The sequence below is a fragment of the Trachurus japonicus genome, chromosome 4 (genome assembly GCF_045865225.1).
Source record: "Trachurus japonicus isolate A0001 chromosome 4, Traja_1.0".
In the NCBI taxonomy this organism is placed as follows: Eukaryota; Metazoa; Chordata; class Actinopteri; order Carangiformes; family Carangidae; genus Trachurus; species Trachurus japonicus.
In genome coordinates, this window is record NC_140910.1 from 11,465,993 (window position 1) to 11,482,551 (window position 16,559).

At 40.7% G+C, this 16,559-nt stretch overlaps 1 protein-coding gene across 1 annotated transcript in view; it reads left to right on the forward strand.

The window, feature by feature from the left end:
* yjefn3 (YjeF N-terminal domain containing 3) overlaps nt 1-16,559 on the forward strand; it is a 52,439-nt gene that overhangs the window by 31,474 nt on the left and 4,406 nt on the right. Inside the window, exons 2-3 of the mRNA XM_085773912.1 lie at nt 7,611-7,719; nt 14,510-14,620. Coding sequence (XP_085630038.1) covers nt 7,611-7,719; nt 14,510-14,620 — 220 coding nt within the window. The remainder of the gene's footprint in view (nt 1-7,610; nt 7,720-14,509; nt 14,621-16,559) is intronic.

A 16,559-nucleotide genomic window follows, 5' to 3' on the forward strand; every position in this document is an offset into this window, starting at 1 on the left:
GTGCCTCAAGAAAACCTCAAAAACAAACGACAACAACTACAAAAAAACATCTCCCAAACTATACAATGCTCCGACTGGGACAGTCTGGGCAGATTCACATGCATAACCACCCACACACTCATGAATTCAGACATAACGTCTGTAGGGCTATGCTTTTTCAATCGAGACATGCTTATGTAACAACCTGCGTCTTGTTTGTGTTGTTGTTTGCGGTACTGCATTGTTATTCCTTTGAAGGAAAACCAGCGCTTGCCTTCATGCAAGAGTTTCTTTTCAGAAAATCTTCCTGTGATGTGTCACTCACTGCGGGTATTCCCATTGATGGCTTAAAAAAAAAAAAAAAAAAAAAGAACATTTCCTTTTCCATTCTTTTTTTTTTTTACCAAGCAAAGATGGATCTCTGCTCTCTAAACTATAAGCAATTTAGTGCTGAACCTTCCATCATTTTCCTGCTGTCCCCCACCCCCACTTGACTTTTCGCCTGTATATCATCTCTTAGCTGGATGCTGCAGGACCTCCTGGGGGCGCCCTCCATGAGACTTGACTGACGATGAAAGGTGTCCTGAGATGACACATGTTAAATTAGATACACACACACACACACACACACACACACACACACACACACACACACACACACACACACACACACACACACACACACACACACACACACCTCAAAAACCCACTGATAATCTGGTTTTAATAGCAGGGGATCTATCCTTCAGCATCATGGTACACGCTATAGTGCTTAGCAGAACATGAGAATGACTGTCCATCAGCATGATGCCAAAATTATGACCAAAGCCTTTCAGTTGGAACAAGGCTGAGTGTCTATAATGAGATTATCTCCAGGGTAGTGATGAAAGTGAAGCTTAAAATGAGTAATGATAGATCCACAGGATCAACCTTTAGCTTATATAGCGATATATAGGTGTATTTATCTCCTGCAGTTTTCCTTTAAAGTCATTCCTCAGGTCAACAACCTGTGTCTTAAAAAGAAAAGAAAATACAGCAGATTTAATCAACCAGGGTGAGTCATCTCTCATGCTCCTTCTCCCTCTGCTCTCTTTCTCTCTCTCTCTCTCCCTCTTGCTCTCTGTTTTCTCACTGTCATTTGTCCATCTGCCGTCACTCCGGTTCAGTGAAGTGTGAACCTTCATCAGCAGGGCGGCAGATAGAGAGACAAAGGGTGGCAGAATAGGAGGACAAGAGAGCAACACAGGAAAACAGAGAAAGAAAATGGAAAAGGGCAAAATGGGGTGAGTGATGAGGTGAGATGAGGTGAGCTGGGGATCAAAGCACAGAGCAGTGGAGGTGGGTGACTAAAAAAGAGAGTGGAGAATATTGCAGTGTCTTTTGATACACTTTTGTATGATGCACATCCAGGTCAAATCACTCGGTCAAGGTGTTTCAGAAGCAGCTTCTTATGATATGTATCAAGGTTATATGAATGATTCAGCTATTTGGACATATTTGTTTTTAAATTCTCTTCATCCATTTTAACACTGCAGAACCACAATTGTTTAGTTACACAAGTAGCTCACAGATAATTGTAGGGCAGAAAACCCAGAGAAAACAATTGAAAAAGACAGCCCCCCCCCACTATACAATTTATCCGCCCACACAGTCCAGCCCACCCTTCATGCAGCCTCACAGTGTAACTTGAGTTATTAATACCTCAATAGCCACAGTCTGTCTTTCACATACATTCACAATCAGCAGCTGTCTTAATAGCAGCTGTTGCCTCTCCCTCAGAGCCTTTGGACACAATAAAGCCTAAGCTACTGTATATTAATAAAACAGACTGAGAATTACCATCATTAAATCACACGGCTAGAAAAATAAACTTCCATTGATGTGTTGATAGATGGATGAGTCAATTTAACCACACAGTGGTTGGCCATCCAGTGACATCTAATTATAAATTGGTCTACAGCAGGACACTAAAAATGCATGTGCATAATTATTACACAAGTGCCTGTAGAGTTTTGGTCACATACTGTAGGAGGCAAATTGGACTTGTAATATTTGCCACTCTGTACAAGTTGATTAAAAAATATCCATTAAACATTTTACAGTTGGTGATGGTACAAAGTTGAAGACATATTCTACCATTGTCAGTCCATCCATTTCATGTAGGCTATACCTACCCAAAACATGTATTCTGCTAGCACTAAGCCATGCAGTGTCAATTAATGTCATTAGTCCATTTTTAACATTCATTGTCCCCAGAAAGTCAGTGGTTACCTGACTTTTCATCTAGGATGTCAAAAATTCAACATTTACTTTCAAAACCACGCCTTTATCCGTAATTTTAACAGACCCATCAGACTCAGCTGTACTTTGTGTTTATTGCTAAGTAACATTAACGCTTGCTGGCTAAACTAAGCCGAACGCAGTATAAACATGATATATGCTCACAGCAGAATGTCGTTATGGCTAATGGGTGTTGGCATGCCGACGGTAGCATTTGGCCAAACCCACAACCCAGTGCAGCTAGCGTGTCTCTATACAGAGGCCTCATTCACTAATGTAAGGTCAGTGATGTAGGCCTACTTCAGTTTGAATAGCATTGTGCAATCGAAAATATATGTTAAACATATATTTTTGTCTATATTCGTGACATGCAGTAGGGTATTGGGTGTTTAAAGGGACAACGAGGAGTTTTGGAAAAGCGAAGCGTTTTCACACTACATTTATGAGCCTCCGCGCACCGTAAAATTCTTTGACTGGCGCAAGACAGACTCATGTTTTCATTCATCAATAGTTAAAGTCAGAGGTTCAAAGGGGATCACATACCGTCGTAGTTCCGACCATAAACGGCGATTTGGCTGCGTTATTCTCATGACTCGCCACGAAGGAAACGCTGGTCGGCTCTATTTAGCGAAAATGGGCCCATTAACAAGTGTGGGTAGCGGAGATTCATCCACATTAACATAAGGTTTCTACATTTGATGTAGTTGATGTAGAGGATCAGTATTTTCCCACTGATAAACCTATAGCTACTGCTATTTGTCATTGTCATTGAAAAATTATAGAGCACTGCATTAATGACGTTGGAGATAAACCTACTATACACAACAACTTGTTACTTACAGCAATAAACAAAACCTTTCACTGTCTGTATTTACGACTCGCCACCCTTTTAACTGTGATAACTGCTACAAAATGCTAATTTATGTGGAAATGTCACCGTTTCCTACCTGTTATTTAATGTGGTACTTTATTTGCTTTTAAAAGGACTGAAGTATGATCAACAACATTAGAGTATGAAACTGAGCAGGAGGTACAGAAATAATAGGAGAGAGGACAGAGAGGTCTCTGTTTGTATTCTTTATGTCATCTCTACAACAGGGGTATGACTAAAAATTATCTGCTTCTTAAGAGATTGGAACAATTCCCATCATGCATGTGACCTTTTCCTAGTGGGTACATTTTAGTCGGTTACACAACAGTAAATCTGGAACCAGAAGCAACAGGGCTGTAGTACTAGCTAGCATGTTTGTTCTTCTAGCATGTTCTGAGTGCTGAGTTTCAGTTGCTGAGGTTATATTGCAAAATATATAAAAATATATGTGAAACATTTGTGCAACCAACTGGAGGAAAAATCTGAAGTCACTAACATCTCTACAAATTCTCTCTCTAGCTGTGTAGATCCTTCTTCTGTACAAAGTTTTATGACAAACCATCATTATTGCAATGTTTAAATCTTGGCCTAAACAGCAATGAGGTTTCCTATCAGGGTGTGGCAATGTTAGTGTGGCAAAAGCTGGAAAAGATTCATATTGGCAAAGCTAAGGTTTTGTTTATGTTCTCAATTTGGTATGTCAAGAGTCTTTGATGTGTTTGTGGAAACAAAACAGACATTATCCATCTTAATTTGCTTCATGACGCAGAGCGCCCCTCGGCAAGTATTAAATGGGAGATTGTTGACTACTTTCTTTCACCATTGGTTATTTTAGTCATGCTCCTTATCTCACAAGCAGATCACGATGGAAAGGTGGAAATTAGGCAAACTGAGAGGGAGGGGGTGGTGAATGTGTCTATTTCAGTCTTTCAGTGTTAGAAAACTAGGGTTTTTATGTCTCATGATACATGGATGCTTCACAGCAGCAGAATATTATCCACAAGCATTTAATTGGACGGCATTACATGATAAATATAGTGTGCTTATGTTGTGCGTTTCCTTGAGCTGCTTTCATTAAATCTGTGGCAGGGCTGATGGTTTGGATGGCTTTAGTGTGCTTTATATGTCGCAACATTTTGTGTACGTACTGTACAAAATGCATGGCTGAACTCTACACGTACTATGTTATTTTTAACAACACATAATGCATGTATAGTGCAGAAACAATGGTGAGAGCTGGAACTGGTGATGAAGGATTAGTCTGTTTGTGATCTCCACATGTTTTTTTTTTTCATAATTAAAATTTCAATATGTCTAAACATCTTCATTATTATTATTTACTGCTGCAGTGTTGCAATATCCCCGAAGGGACCATTAAAGTTTCATTTTGCCTTATCTCCTGTGTAAGGTAAACAGACTCATTAAGCACAGTGGGATCACAGTTGAGCAGCGCTACAATGAAGGTGACACATCGCAGAAGCACATCACACCCAGCATTGGGAAATCATCTCTACCTCCTCAGAGAGGTGGCTTGCTGCTACATCACTGTGGCTACAGATGCAACAGAAGCTGCTCCTCATAAAACCCCTTTTTCTCTGCTGCTGCACACACTCACATGCTCACGCCTACACATGTTTTTTTCTTTGTAAATCAGGGACTGGGTTATATCTGCATACCTGCTTTCCACTATAGTCAATTTGATGTTGAATCTTTCAGCAGGTTCCTTGCACATTTAAATGCAAACATATCTGGTTGCACTGGGGTTTCCAGTATCCCTCAGGTAAATAAATGCTTGAATAAAAATTCTACAATGAACATGATCAGAGATGGTAATTAATTGGAAAGACATGCAGTATGTGGCATGAAACCACCATCTGTCTTTAGTCTGTCCAAAACACTGCTGCTCTCTTGTGGCAGAGCCTCTTGGCTAGAACTAGCAGCTGTTGAGCTGCACACCCACAACACTTTGCTACTTGTTAGTAATGTTAACTGTTAACTGTGATGGCTCTCCACATCAAAGACAACAACACAGAGATTTGGGATTTTGTATTCAAAGTGGGTTCCCCCTCTCAAATGAAAGATCCAGAATCTCCTCAGCTCAGTGAAAAGTGGAAGAAGCTGTGATGCAGAGAAACACAGAGCGAACCCTGTGGACTGAGGTGAACTTTCCAAAGATCAACTTGTCACAGTGACTCAGGAAACATCCCTGAGGTGAGCTGTGGGGGACAGCTGCTGTTGCTCCACTGGCACAGGTAAATGCCAGAAGCCCCAGTTGGAAACATGGGATTTCTGACACACAAACACAAGTGTGCATGCACACACACACAGACACACACACAGACACACACACACACACACACACACACACACACACACACACACACACACACACACACACACACACACACACACACACACACCTTAATGTCTTAAAAGAACACCAGCAAGCTTTTCACACTGATGCTTCAAAGAAGGTGACAATTGACACTGAATATGTATAGGTACATACACAGACTGCATTTTACAACGCACGCACGCACACACACACACACACACACACACACACACACAAATAAATTATTCACGCACAAAAGGATGCAGATAAGTTAGATAGTGTCAGATACTGTCCTTCACTGTAATTGACCATAAACAGCAGTAATAGTGACACTTTGTGTTTTCCATCCAGGGAAATGGACAATACTGTTGTGAGGCAGCACTATAATACAGTGTTATTACTGCCTAAAAGACTATAAACTCTTCCGCTGCAGTAACAATGATGATGATGATTGAGATTTTAAATATGCTAAAAACGTAGGTCTCTGTAGAGTTCTGCAAACCCAATTTACCAGAAATCTGTTGTGCACTTCATCTTAGATCTTATCTGAGATCTTATCTTATCTGTGTTTACATCTAAATGTGTTGTAGGCTAATTGTACGTGGTAGTGAATTATACAGTCCTATTCATTGTGTTACATTTGCTTCTTCCTTATGTGGATTTTATATGTTGAAATATGATGCGATGAGAAGTGGCCTAAATTATGCAACACACTCACACACATGGAGGCCTTGATCTCAGAGTGGAACCACCCTGCTGAGTCACTGTTGATTAGAGCCACAATATTGATTTTGTGCATTGATCCTTCTCTCATCTGCTGTTATTGGTCTCCAATAGTCCGTTAAGTGATCTGAAGGTAAGACAGTAGTGCAGTCACAAATATATTCTCACTTGAAAGAATCTTAAGTAGTAATACAGTGGCTGCGTTACTCCCTCTCCTGTGGTGTTTTCTCTGGGGGGCTTTGAAACACAATGATTTGAAAAGACGACATCCAGTATTGTTTTCAGTAAAGTGAAAGTGACTCTCTGGTCCTCTGGGCATTGAGCTGCAGTACTGAGCAGGTCCACCAGGTGTCTGTAGAGTAATAGGGATGTTATGGAACCAGATCTGAAATGAAGGCAGATTGATTTCCTCTGGCCTGTTACTGCTTTCCATACTCTGAATAATAGCTGACAGCAGTGTGGCTATATGGCCATGTCACCTGTCCACTGCTGTGCTGTCCTATTTGTCACGCTCACTATCACACGCACATACACACACACACACACTTAAAGTGACAACAGCAGGCTTGAATACAGTGACATTAGTCATGCTGTCATACACTGCCGACAACAGCCAGAGGAAGCACAATCAGTGACAATCAAGACCAAACATGTGTAAACATTAGATAACTGATATAATTATACAGAAAACATGTGAACGTCATGTGTACATGTGCTGTAAAGGCTGAAGTCCAGTTGTTCACGCAGTTGCTCTGTCTTGAGTTTCATGATCACACTTCCCAGAAGCTGTTCAGGTATGAGAAGACCTTGACTTTAATGAGTAACTCTTAAAAACCATCTGGCTGCACTTGTTGATTTAACAGATACGTGACAACTAGTTACTTATGCGTGTTTGCATAGGCAGACAGATTTAGCCGTGTTCTGACAGTATACAACTGTGTATAAATCTGAATGTCATCTTGTAAAATGCCTGCTGCATTTTTGGCATGAGCACCAATGTGGAGCCCAAAGAAAGTGATTTTGACTGTGCACTCTTCATCTCAAAATGATTTCCCTTTCAAGTGAATGGGGAGGTGTTCACACTGTATGTAAGAAATGGTAATAAACTTAAATACATAATGTAAAAATATTCATGTATGACTGTTTGTGGGCATCAATTTACATCCAGGCAGAAATAACACTTTGATTTACACTTCAGGGACTTTGAATTGGATTCATTATTGGTGCTCTAGAATATGAATACTGTGCAAAGTCTTTATGCAGGCTTGGAGTATTTAGACCAGTGACAACAGGTTTAACACTGTCTACATTTCTCCCAGAACAGCTCCACCTATACTTAAGCTGCTGATGTTTTTATGGATGATAATGATTAACAAACATGATACCTCTCTTACTAACCATTTGTTATTCTGTGTCTGACAGTAAAGGGGAGGCGGCAGCTATTGAGACAGAGCTACTGAGGGACTACAGGTTTGGACAACAGCAGCTGATAGAGATCTGGGGACAAGCATGTGCCCTCGCAATCACCAAGGTCTGTATAACCTTTCTCCTCCAGACCTCCTTTGTTGTCTGTCTGTCTTTATTTTCTCTTGGCTCCATATCCCTACTGTGCTGTAAGCATGAAGCAGAACACAGTGAGGTTTACTTTTTCACTCTCTCAAGTCATTCATAATCCCCCCTCACATCCCATCCACATTTGTGTGGTGGGATCCAGTTCTGTACTATCACTATATATCAAGGTTGAGGTAAATTACGTAATTCCAGAATCTTTAGTCGTTTTGTTTTATTGCTAAATGAGCCCCTGTCTGAATGTGCTGTTACGCTTCCAAATCTCTTTTCTTTGGGCCATTAAACCAGCGGCACCAAGCACTGAGCAGTGGTATGCTATTTACTGTGTGTGTGTGTGTGTGTGCCTTTGTATGCTTTTTAGTGTGTGCTATGTTGTGCTCTTGCTGTACAATAACACCACACCAGCAATTCCAATTTATCTTTCATATATTTCCTCATATGTTTTCCATGAGTTAATCAGTATAATCTTTTCCTCTGAGCTGATGTGTCTTTTGTTTTGCCAATGAAATACCAAAGTTCAACAGCATAAACATTTGGTAATTGTTTGAAAATGTCACACAGCTTTTTTAAATTGGTCTTTTCACTCAATCAATCAATCTGTTTCTTTGAGAGAGGTCACAGTTTTTTCTGGATAAACAAAATGTTATTGAAAAAATTTTTCAAATCAAATAAAGTTATGCAAATTTTTCCGATGATGCTTCTTTTTATTCTGCATAAAAACAACCAATGCAACTCCACTGTTATAAGTCAAATAAAATCAAACTGTGCCTTCAATCAACCCACTTTTGTGTAAATCTGTTTAGGCAATAGCCCACATTTAAAAAAAGGTTTAAAAAGAAAGAAGGAAAGACTTTACCAACAGCCACTGCAAAGTCTGTGTTTGAGATCTTGTTGTGACTATGTTCGATTTTAAAAGAGGGCAATAAGTCACAGCTGCTGCTACTTACACTTTCCTAATTTGCATTAACTCCCATACAAAATGCCTGATTATTATGTAGAGGAAATGTTCTAACTTTCTGTGACATTAACTTCCAAACAGAGAGCAGCTCACCTCGGGGCAGAACACCTGAGCTCACTCTGTGCTCAGCTGTCCTGAACCACACCGGACCAGAACCACAGCTCCTCCTCTCTGGTGTGGTAGCAGTTTCATTCTGCTGTGATATGAATTGTCTGTGTGCGTGTGTGTGTGTGTGTGTGCATGTGGAGGGCTGACAGAAACACATGTGGTTCCCTTTGACCAGACCACTGGTTTGGTTTAGTGCCACACTGGTTTCCTTAGTGTGCTCCTCAACAGGCTGTAATGAATAAGAGTCTGAGCTACAAGACACATGAAACCTTGTGTTGCTGTCAAGAAGAGGGATGAGGAGAATAAGAGGGAACGAGACACGGACGTGGAGAGACACACAGGAGCAGAAACACAAATGTGTTACAAAACCCATTGATAAAAGTGGTAAAGGCAATTTAATGATGGTTTTAAGGCTTCGGGGAAAGGGCATGTTCTTTGGTCAACAAATCTAGTTGATTTTTGGTACAATAACAATGACGTTGTCTTTATATCTTCATTAATTGATATTTAACTTTACAATTCACCAAAATGATGTGAAACCCACAGTGAATTGTTACCTAACTCTGCTGTTCTTCTCAGCTTAAAGGGACATTTTAACGTCTTTCAGCTCTTTGTTTTGGTTTCCTGATACACAACTTTGTTGTTTTGTTTAGGTCTCTCGTCAACTCCATTTTAATTAGAGGCAGTTATTCCAGATCCTTCTCCCAGAGATCGGAGAAGACCAAACTGGAGCTAAATATAGAGGAAGACAATCCTTTGCTAAGATGTGTGTCAAACATAATTTACTGTAAGGTAGCTAAAGGTTTTATTTAGATCCTTTTTACCTTCAGCCATCAGGCTTTTTAAAAAAAAATCTTCTGCAAATGGTAGATGAGCTGACAGACAAATTAATTTCCCTTTGGGGATTAATGAAGTAATTCATGTTCATATATGAAATATGAATTGTCTTTACATCTTGTTGCACCATGGCAAAAACAAAAACAAAGAAAAAACTTTACTATTATGCTTTGAGCTGATTTATAATCGTAACTGGTTTGGTTTTATAGCAGTTCTTCTGAACAGTCGTACATTTTCAGGTTCATAAATGTTGACCCTAAGAAAGCAATTATGTTCGTGGGGGGTGACAGACAGTCACAACAGCAACATTTTAAATGGAAAACAGGGAACATGCAAAAAAAAAAAAAGAAATAAAACTTGAGACAGGCAGAGCGGCAGCATCACCCAGAAGTAGACTGTGTTCTCCCCTCACAGTGTGTGATTAAACCCACCACATCCACTTCCCCTCTATTATCATCAGCCACCGCTGGCCCCGTGCCTGGCCCTCTACCACCAGCGTAGCCTTACAAGACAAACATGGCCTGGACGGCCGGCCCGGGACCGCTGCTGCCCACAGCCGCCAGCAGCGCGCTACCGCTTACATGACATCACTGCTATTTAAGGGAAATTACAGTAGAAGGGGATGCAGACAGTCTGATTTCACCGATTTCACTGCAGGCCTACTGCTGCCTTCCACATACATCACACAAATAAGCATGTGTTCAGTCACACACACACACACACACACACACACAGTCTGGTCCCGGTGGCAGTGGCTGCTGGAACAGTAGACGAATTACTTACAGAAAACCTAAAACCAGGGATGTGTGGATGTGTGTGTAGGTGTGTGTGTGCCTTTGTGTGTGTTTGTGTGTTTCTATATCAGTCTGAGACTTTTCATCACCTGAGAGGAGACAGGAGGTGTTTTTATTACCACACAGCAATAAATTTAAGCCTGTAGTTTACAGGAGCCCCTGGACTTCAGTTTGGTCTTCTCATACAGTCTCAAGACAGTATTTTTCTGTGTATGTGAGTATATTTGTGTTTTTAGGACCATGATCATGTTTTCTCAGGCTCAGTGTGTGTTTCAGATTGATTGGAGCTGAAGGCACATGTGTCTTTAACATTTATTTCAAAGGGGTATTCCCATAGAGACCTTATTACAATCAAGACAGTACTTTTTTTTACCAGCAATGTTTTGCTCTAGACCACTCTCACCTCCAACCTTTCCTGCTAATTGAAGCCCCTCCTATATGTTCCTCCTAATGTGAAAATACTGATAAAAAAAAAATACAGTGTGTACAGCCTCCTCTACAATACAGGGTTAAGTGAGAACTAAGAACTCATGGAAAAAGATGTTTTATTTTCAAGACTTTATCTGTTCTCTTTGGGGCTTAAATGTCATACATCCTGTCAGGTGAACTACAGAGCACTAAGAGAAAATGCCTAAAGCTGTACAGGAGAGTGGATGAAAGGAAGCAACGAGATCACAGACCTGCTCAACAGCTGCAACAAACCATCTGTCTGCACTTGTAGAAGTCTCGCGCACATCAAAAACATCATAAATATCTCAAACACTGGAAAACATTTGAACAACTTTATTAGTTTATAGAGTTTTATTTACAAGCTTATAGAAGCTATCATCACTATTGGCTGTAAGTCCACAGGGCTTTAGTTTGTTTTGGCAATGCTGTCCGTCTTTTTTCCTTTAAGTGTAAAACACATTTAAAAGCACGAAGAAATTAGGTCATACTTATGAGTTGTTTTTAATATGGTGATTAAAATAGTCATAAAATTCAGTGTTTGCTTGAAGCTTGCCGCAGCAGTCCTTATTGTTTCCATTAAAAAAACAAAAAGAGGAGCACATACAACATCACAGCCAACAAAGACAGGGAGCCATTAGAAACTGTCCCTGCCTCCTCTTTTGCTAATTGCCACCGCCCACTCTCTTATCAGTAGCAAAGCCCACTTTCAGAAAAACATATATGCTGAGGTGTTAGAGTGTTAGAGTGTATTAAGCTCCTGTGACAAGTGAGATGAAACAAATGCTTCAAAACATATCAGAGCTGTGCCTGAATTGATCCAGCTTGCTCCCTTTATAGCTGCTCACCTTCGACAGTGTGTGGCTCTAATGGTTTCTCCAGCAGCGTAAAATGGCTCCAGCACTGATATCACTGATCCTCCTCACTCCTCCTCACTGGCCCTCGGCACTTAGAGACCAGGTCATCGAACCTCCTCATGTGAACCTGCGTATGCTGAAAAAAACACACAAAGATACAAGGCAGACCTGGAGTTCATTCTGAGTCACGTTTCTGTCCATCAGATGGGTTTACGTCCAACATTCGCTAGCTGCATTTCGATTTCCACCGACTCTTGAGGAAAACAACTTTTTATTTGACTCTTTAACTTTTCCTATCTGACAGAGGACATGGTGGATTTTGGAGGCCTTTTTGTTGAAAATTGCTTCCTGCTGCACATGGAACAACGGTTGATCAGAGCAGATGCAGAGTTGGGGTCTTGAAACCAAAACCAAAACAATCCAAAATACATCAAACCATTCTCCGTAGCTTTCTTAGCGACTGTAGAGTCAGCTGATCATTTCCAGTGGGGACATGTGATAGTGCCGCTACCACCTCGCTGCTTCTTTTGTCCCTTAATGATTTAATTTAGTCCAGTGACGTCTGCTGAACGTATATGGGTGAGTTCACAGCAGGGGGCAGCACTATCAAATACGGTTAGTCTTTAATAGATGTTGCAATAATGACAGTTGGCATTTCCCTCTTGGGAGCAGGTCAGCACAGAAAGCCTGACATTATAGCTGAGACCACACATATTGAGTACATATGTATTCACAGAGAATATCACTGTAAATGAACTCAGTGAGATGTATCATTAAGTGTCATTAAGATCAGGTTACATAGTGTGAAACTTACTCATTAGATATGAAGATAAAATACACTGCCGTCCTCTCATAGTTTTTATCTTCTGTCTCTCTTTTCCTCTCAATCACTCCTCGCCCCTCTTTCCTAATATTCCGGTCCGCTCCGTGGCCCTCAGCAGCCATAACGCTTTCTCCTCCATCTCACTGAGTCTTTGTGATGATTTCTCATCTGAGCTGTTATGATGTAGATAACAGCTTCTGTCTCTTCTTCTGGATTCATTGCTCTAGTTAATGCGCTCTGAGTCTTGTTATATCCAATTATCCAAAGTAGGGAATGGCCTATTTCTCTATATCAACTTTCTCTTGTCATGAATACATTGGTGGAAGTGGAAGTTAATGGGTTTTATGCACGGTGGAAATATTTTGGCCTATTTCAGGCTCATCGAGGATCAGCCACAGCAGATGAAGCAGCACCTGAAGTTTTAATTTATATTATGTAACATGTTATTTTACAGCCTGCAAATTATAGTGTAAGTATTTTGTAATTATGCCACACTTAATATAAAATAATAGTATACAATTATGGAAGGGGAAGCAACCTGTAAATTACTAGTTTTTGATGTACAGCACACTTACAAAATAGTGATGTTATGAGAAAAACACAAAAAGTATTCCCATGTAATACTTGGGAATACTTTGGAGCTTATAAACTCAATATACTTAGGAAAACAAAGCAAAACTTGTTCCTATTAGACTGGGTAAGTTATGTGTGCATTACGTATTGATTCAAACGCACCGCCTTTTTTTCAATCTGAGCTATTTCTTTGCATCTGCTAAATTACAAAAAAAGTGACTTAAATATTTATTCAATCTCACAATACTGTAGATTAGACCTTGTGGTTTGTGCTATTAAAACATCATCCTGTAATTTATTTTATATGTGCCCCATAATTACAAATTGCCCACAGTGTAATTTGTTTGCAGTAATCTGAAGTGTTACTGTGAACTGCAGTTCCAGATTATTTATGACAGTGATAAAACCAGGCTAATTCGTCTTGCGGCCTGTGTGTCTGACACACATTTATTTTCATAAGTCTGTGTGAACTGTCTCCCTCAGTACAAGTTCTAGTTTAGGAAATTATGCAGTGACCTTTGTGGTGATGAAGAATCCCTCTTGTTTAATGCAATAATGCTGCCTCTTAGTTGAATTAACAAAAGTCCCCGAAAGCATCAACTGACAATCTGTAATGCGGCAATGAGTTTTGCGCTTTAAGGAAAATTGTGTAAAATGAAGCCAGACACCTTTGGGACCCTCAGCAATAATCATGGCTGGGTGCACACGCATGCACGGACGGACCAACACATGCATGCACGCACGCACACACATTACACTTCTCTTCTGTTTGGGTGTTGAAGATGGAAGATTAGCCACTCTGGTTGACAGCTCCACAGGCGTATACCTGTCTCGTTTAAAAAGGTGCAGGTTGATTTACAAGGCAATGTGTGGCTAGTAAACCAAGCAGATGCCAGCAGCAACACTGCAGCCAGGCCCGTGACGGAAAGTGTGTTATATATACGGAAGCATCCCATGGCGAGGACAGTGGTATTTTTTCCACTGCTGCCAGGGTTATTTTAATGAGATTGGACCTTTTCTCATAAACGGAAGAGACAATGGAGCCGGTACCATTTCCACCCGTGTCTGGCATGGCTGGCATGCTGCAGTCAGGCTCTGTGAATATGATGGAGAGGCCGGGGCACAGATCGGATGTCCTGCCCTGAATAGGAACCCTGATGTCCAAGGGATAATAGTGAATAGTGATGACTATTGAACTTCCTCTTTATTATTGTCCCGCCATTGTTCTCTCTCCTCAACCCTTTCTATTTTCTCCTTTGTACATCTCTATTATCCCTATCTCTTACATGTTTCCATTCACTCAGTCGTCAGCTCATTTCTCACCCTATCTGCCTCTCCCTTTGTCTGTCCACCAGGCCTATCCTCTGAGCACCCTAGCGAAGAAGCAGCCAACAGTGCTGGTGATCTGTGGTCCGGATCAAAATGGCTCCATTGGCCTGGTGTGTGCCCGACACCTGCGCATGTTTGTAAGTAAATTCCAAGAACAAAGTGCATCAGTGTTGCCAAGAATAAAATGCATGAAAGTTACTCCACAGCACAGTAAGTCCCTACTGTATTCAAGACAACAATGATCCATTGTGAGCAGTCTGGTGCTGACATGATATCACAATTGAGGAAACAATCTTTGCTTGGGTCAGCACTAACAGGGGATCCCCTATACAGGCCTTCTGCGCTTTAAAGAATTTCATTTTAGCTGCTGTAAGTGGTTTAGAGCAGTTATCCTATTACCCTCTCTGCAAGGGCACTCAGACAGCCATGATATCATGCTATTGTTACTCTCATTAAAACTGGCTGTGTCTTACGCTCGGCAGCCACGATATGATGTCATGACCATGATGTCTGCCTCTCAGGCCACATACTGACCAACAATTCAAGACAAATAGATTTTAGTTTTACAGGCAGAACTTATCCTCTCCAAACACATGGCAGCTCATCTTTTTAACAGAGCAGTTTATTTAGTGTGTGGTGTTATCATCTATGACAGCCCCAGTCTATAGCTTTATTGGAAGGGAAGTAATGAGTATGTGTTTTTTAGAACTCTTTGGTTTAGAGAAGAATCTGCTTTACCATATGTGTCTGACATGAGAGATTTACAGGAGGGCATTGGTAGTTCTGATTAAAACCATGTTAGACTTTGAGCAGGATGATGGTTTTCTGTAGAGTCTATCTCTCCCCTTCTGGCCTCTCTCTCTGTCTTTTTTTATTCTCAAGGCTAAGTACGGGGTCAGAGGTCAGCTCTGAGCGAGATATATTTTATCCTGGCATTTCAGAAATGAATAAGGAGCTTCTCTAAATGTTGACCTGAAAAAACAAAAAAGAACAGTTGGACATTGATTCCCCTTTTCTTTTTTTATGTCTCTTTTATATGTTTTGTCTGGTATTTTATCTCTTTTGCTTTGTTTCTAATGGTTTTACCTTCTGCCTCTGTCATTTCTTGTGTATTTCTGAAATGTACTATAAATAAAATTTTATTATCATGAAGTGGCTGAACACTACGCTGGGCCGATTGGGACCACACTTGTCTGAGTTTGCTCTAACTGAGAAACCTGAGTACTTACTTTGGACCATGGCTCGGGTGTAAGAGTGTATGTTTTTCATAGTGCGATGTGATCCCTGTCAGCAAGGAGACATGCACAGACTCAAACATTAACACACACACACACACACATGCACGCACGCACTTGCACACACGCACACACACACAGCCTTGAGCCCCTGATGTAGAGCTGTGAATGTGATTAGACAGAGCATTGAAATGAATGATCAGCTGCAGGCGAACAGGTCAACTTGCTTCTCACGTCACTCCAAGATGTCAGTGTTCCAGTGTTCACAAAACCAGGTTGTGTTTGAGTCTGTTGTGCATCTTTGATTAGTTCCACCGTTAGGCACGGAAAAACATAATGCTGCATACCAGAGGACACAGACATTCTTTAATCAAAGCTGATGTTGGATGAGTATTAAAAAAACAAGCCCACTGCGCATTAGTTCCAGTGTATCGTTCACATGATTGTAAAACATGCGGACATGATGTTGTGTTTGGCTCAGTACATGTGCTCCCTGGACAGTCACTGCACGGAAACTTCATATTTGCGATGCTAATGACGTTATAACTGGCATGAACCAACTGGCACCATTATTTACTATTCACTTTCACAGCTTTGTCACTGCATATGATTACAATCTCTCTTAAATACATAGATTTTAAAGTGATAGTTCACCCAAAATTCAAATTTCACTCATTATCTACTCACCCTCATGTCGACTAAGAGCTGTGAGAATTTTCAGAGTCCTCCGTCCCTTCTCTGAGTTACGGGGGGGTCCGCGCAGCAGTATTTGTCCATATAATGGTTGTCAATGGATACCAACTTTCTTCGTCCAAAAAGACACTCCAAAAAACATCCAAAT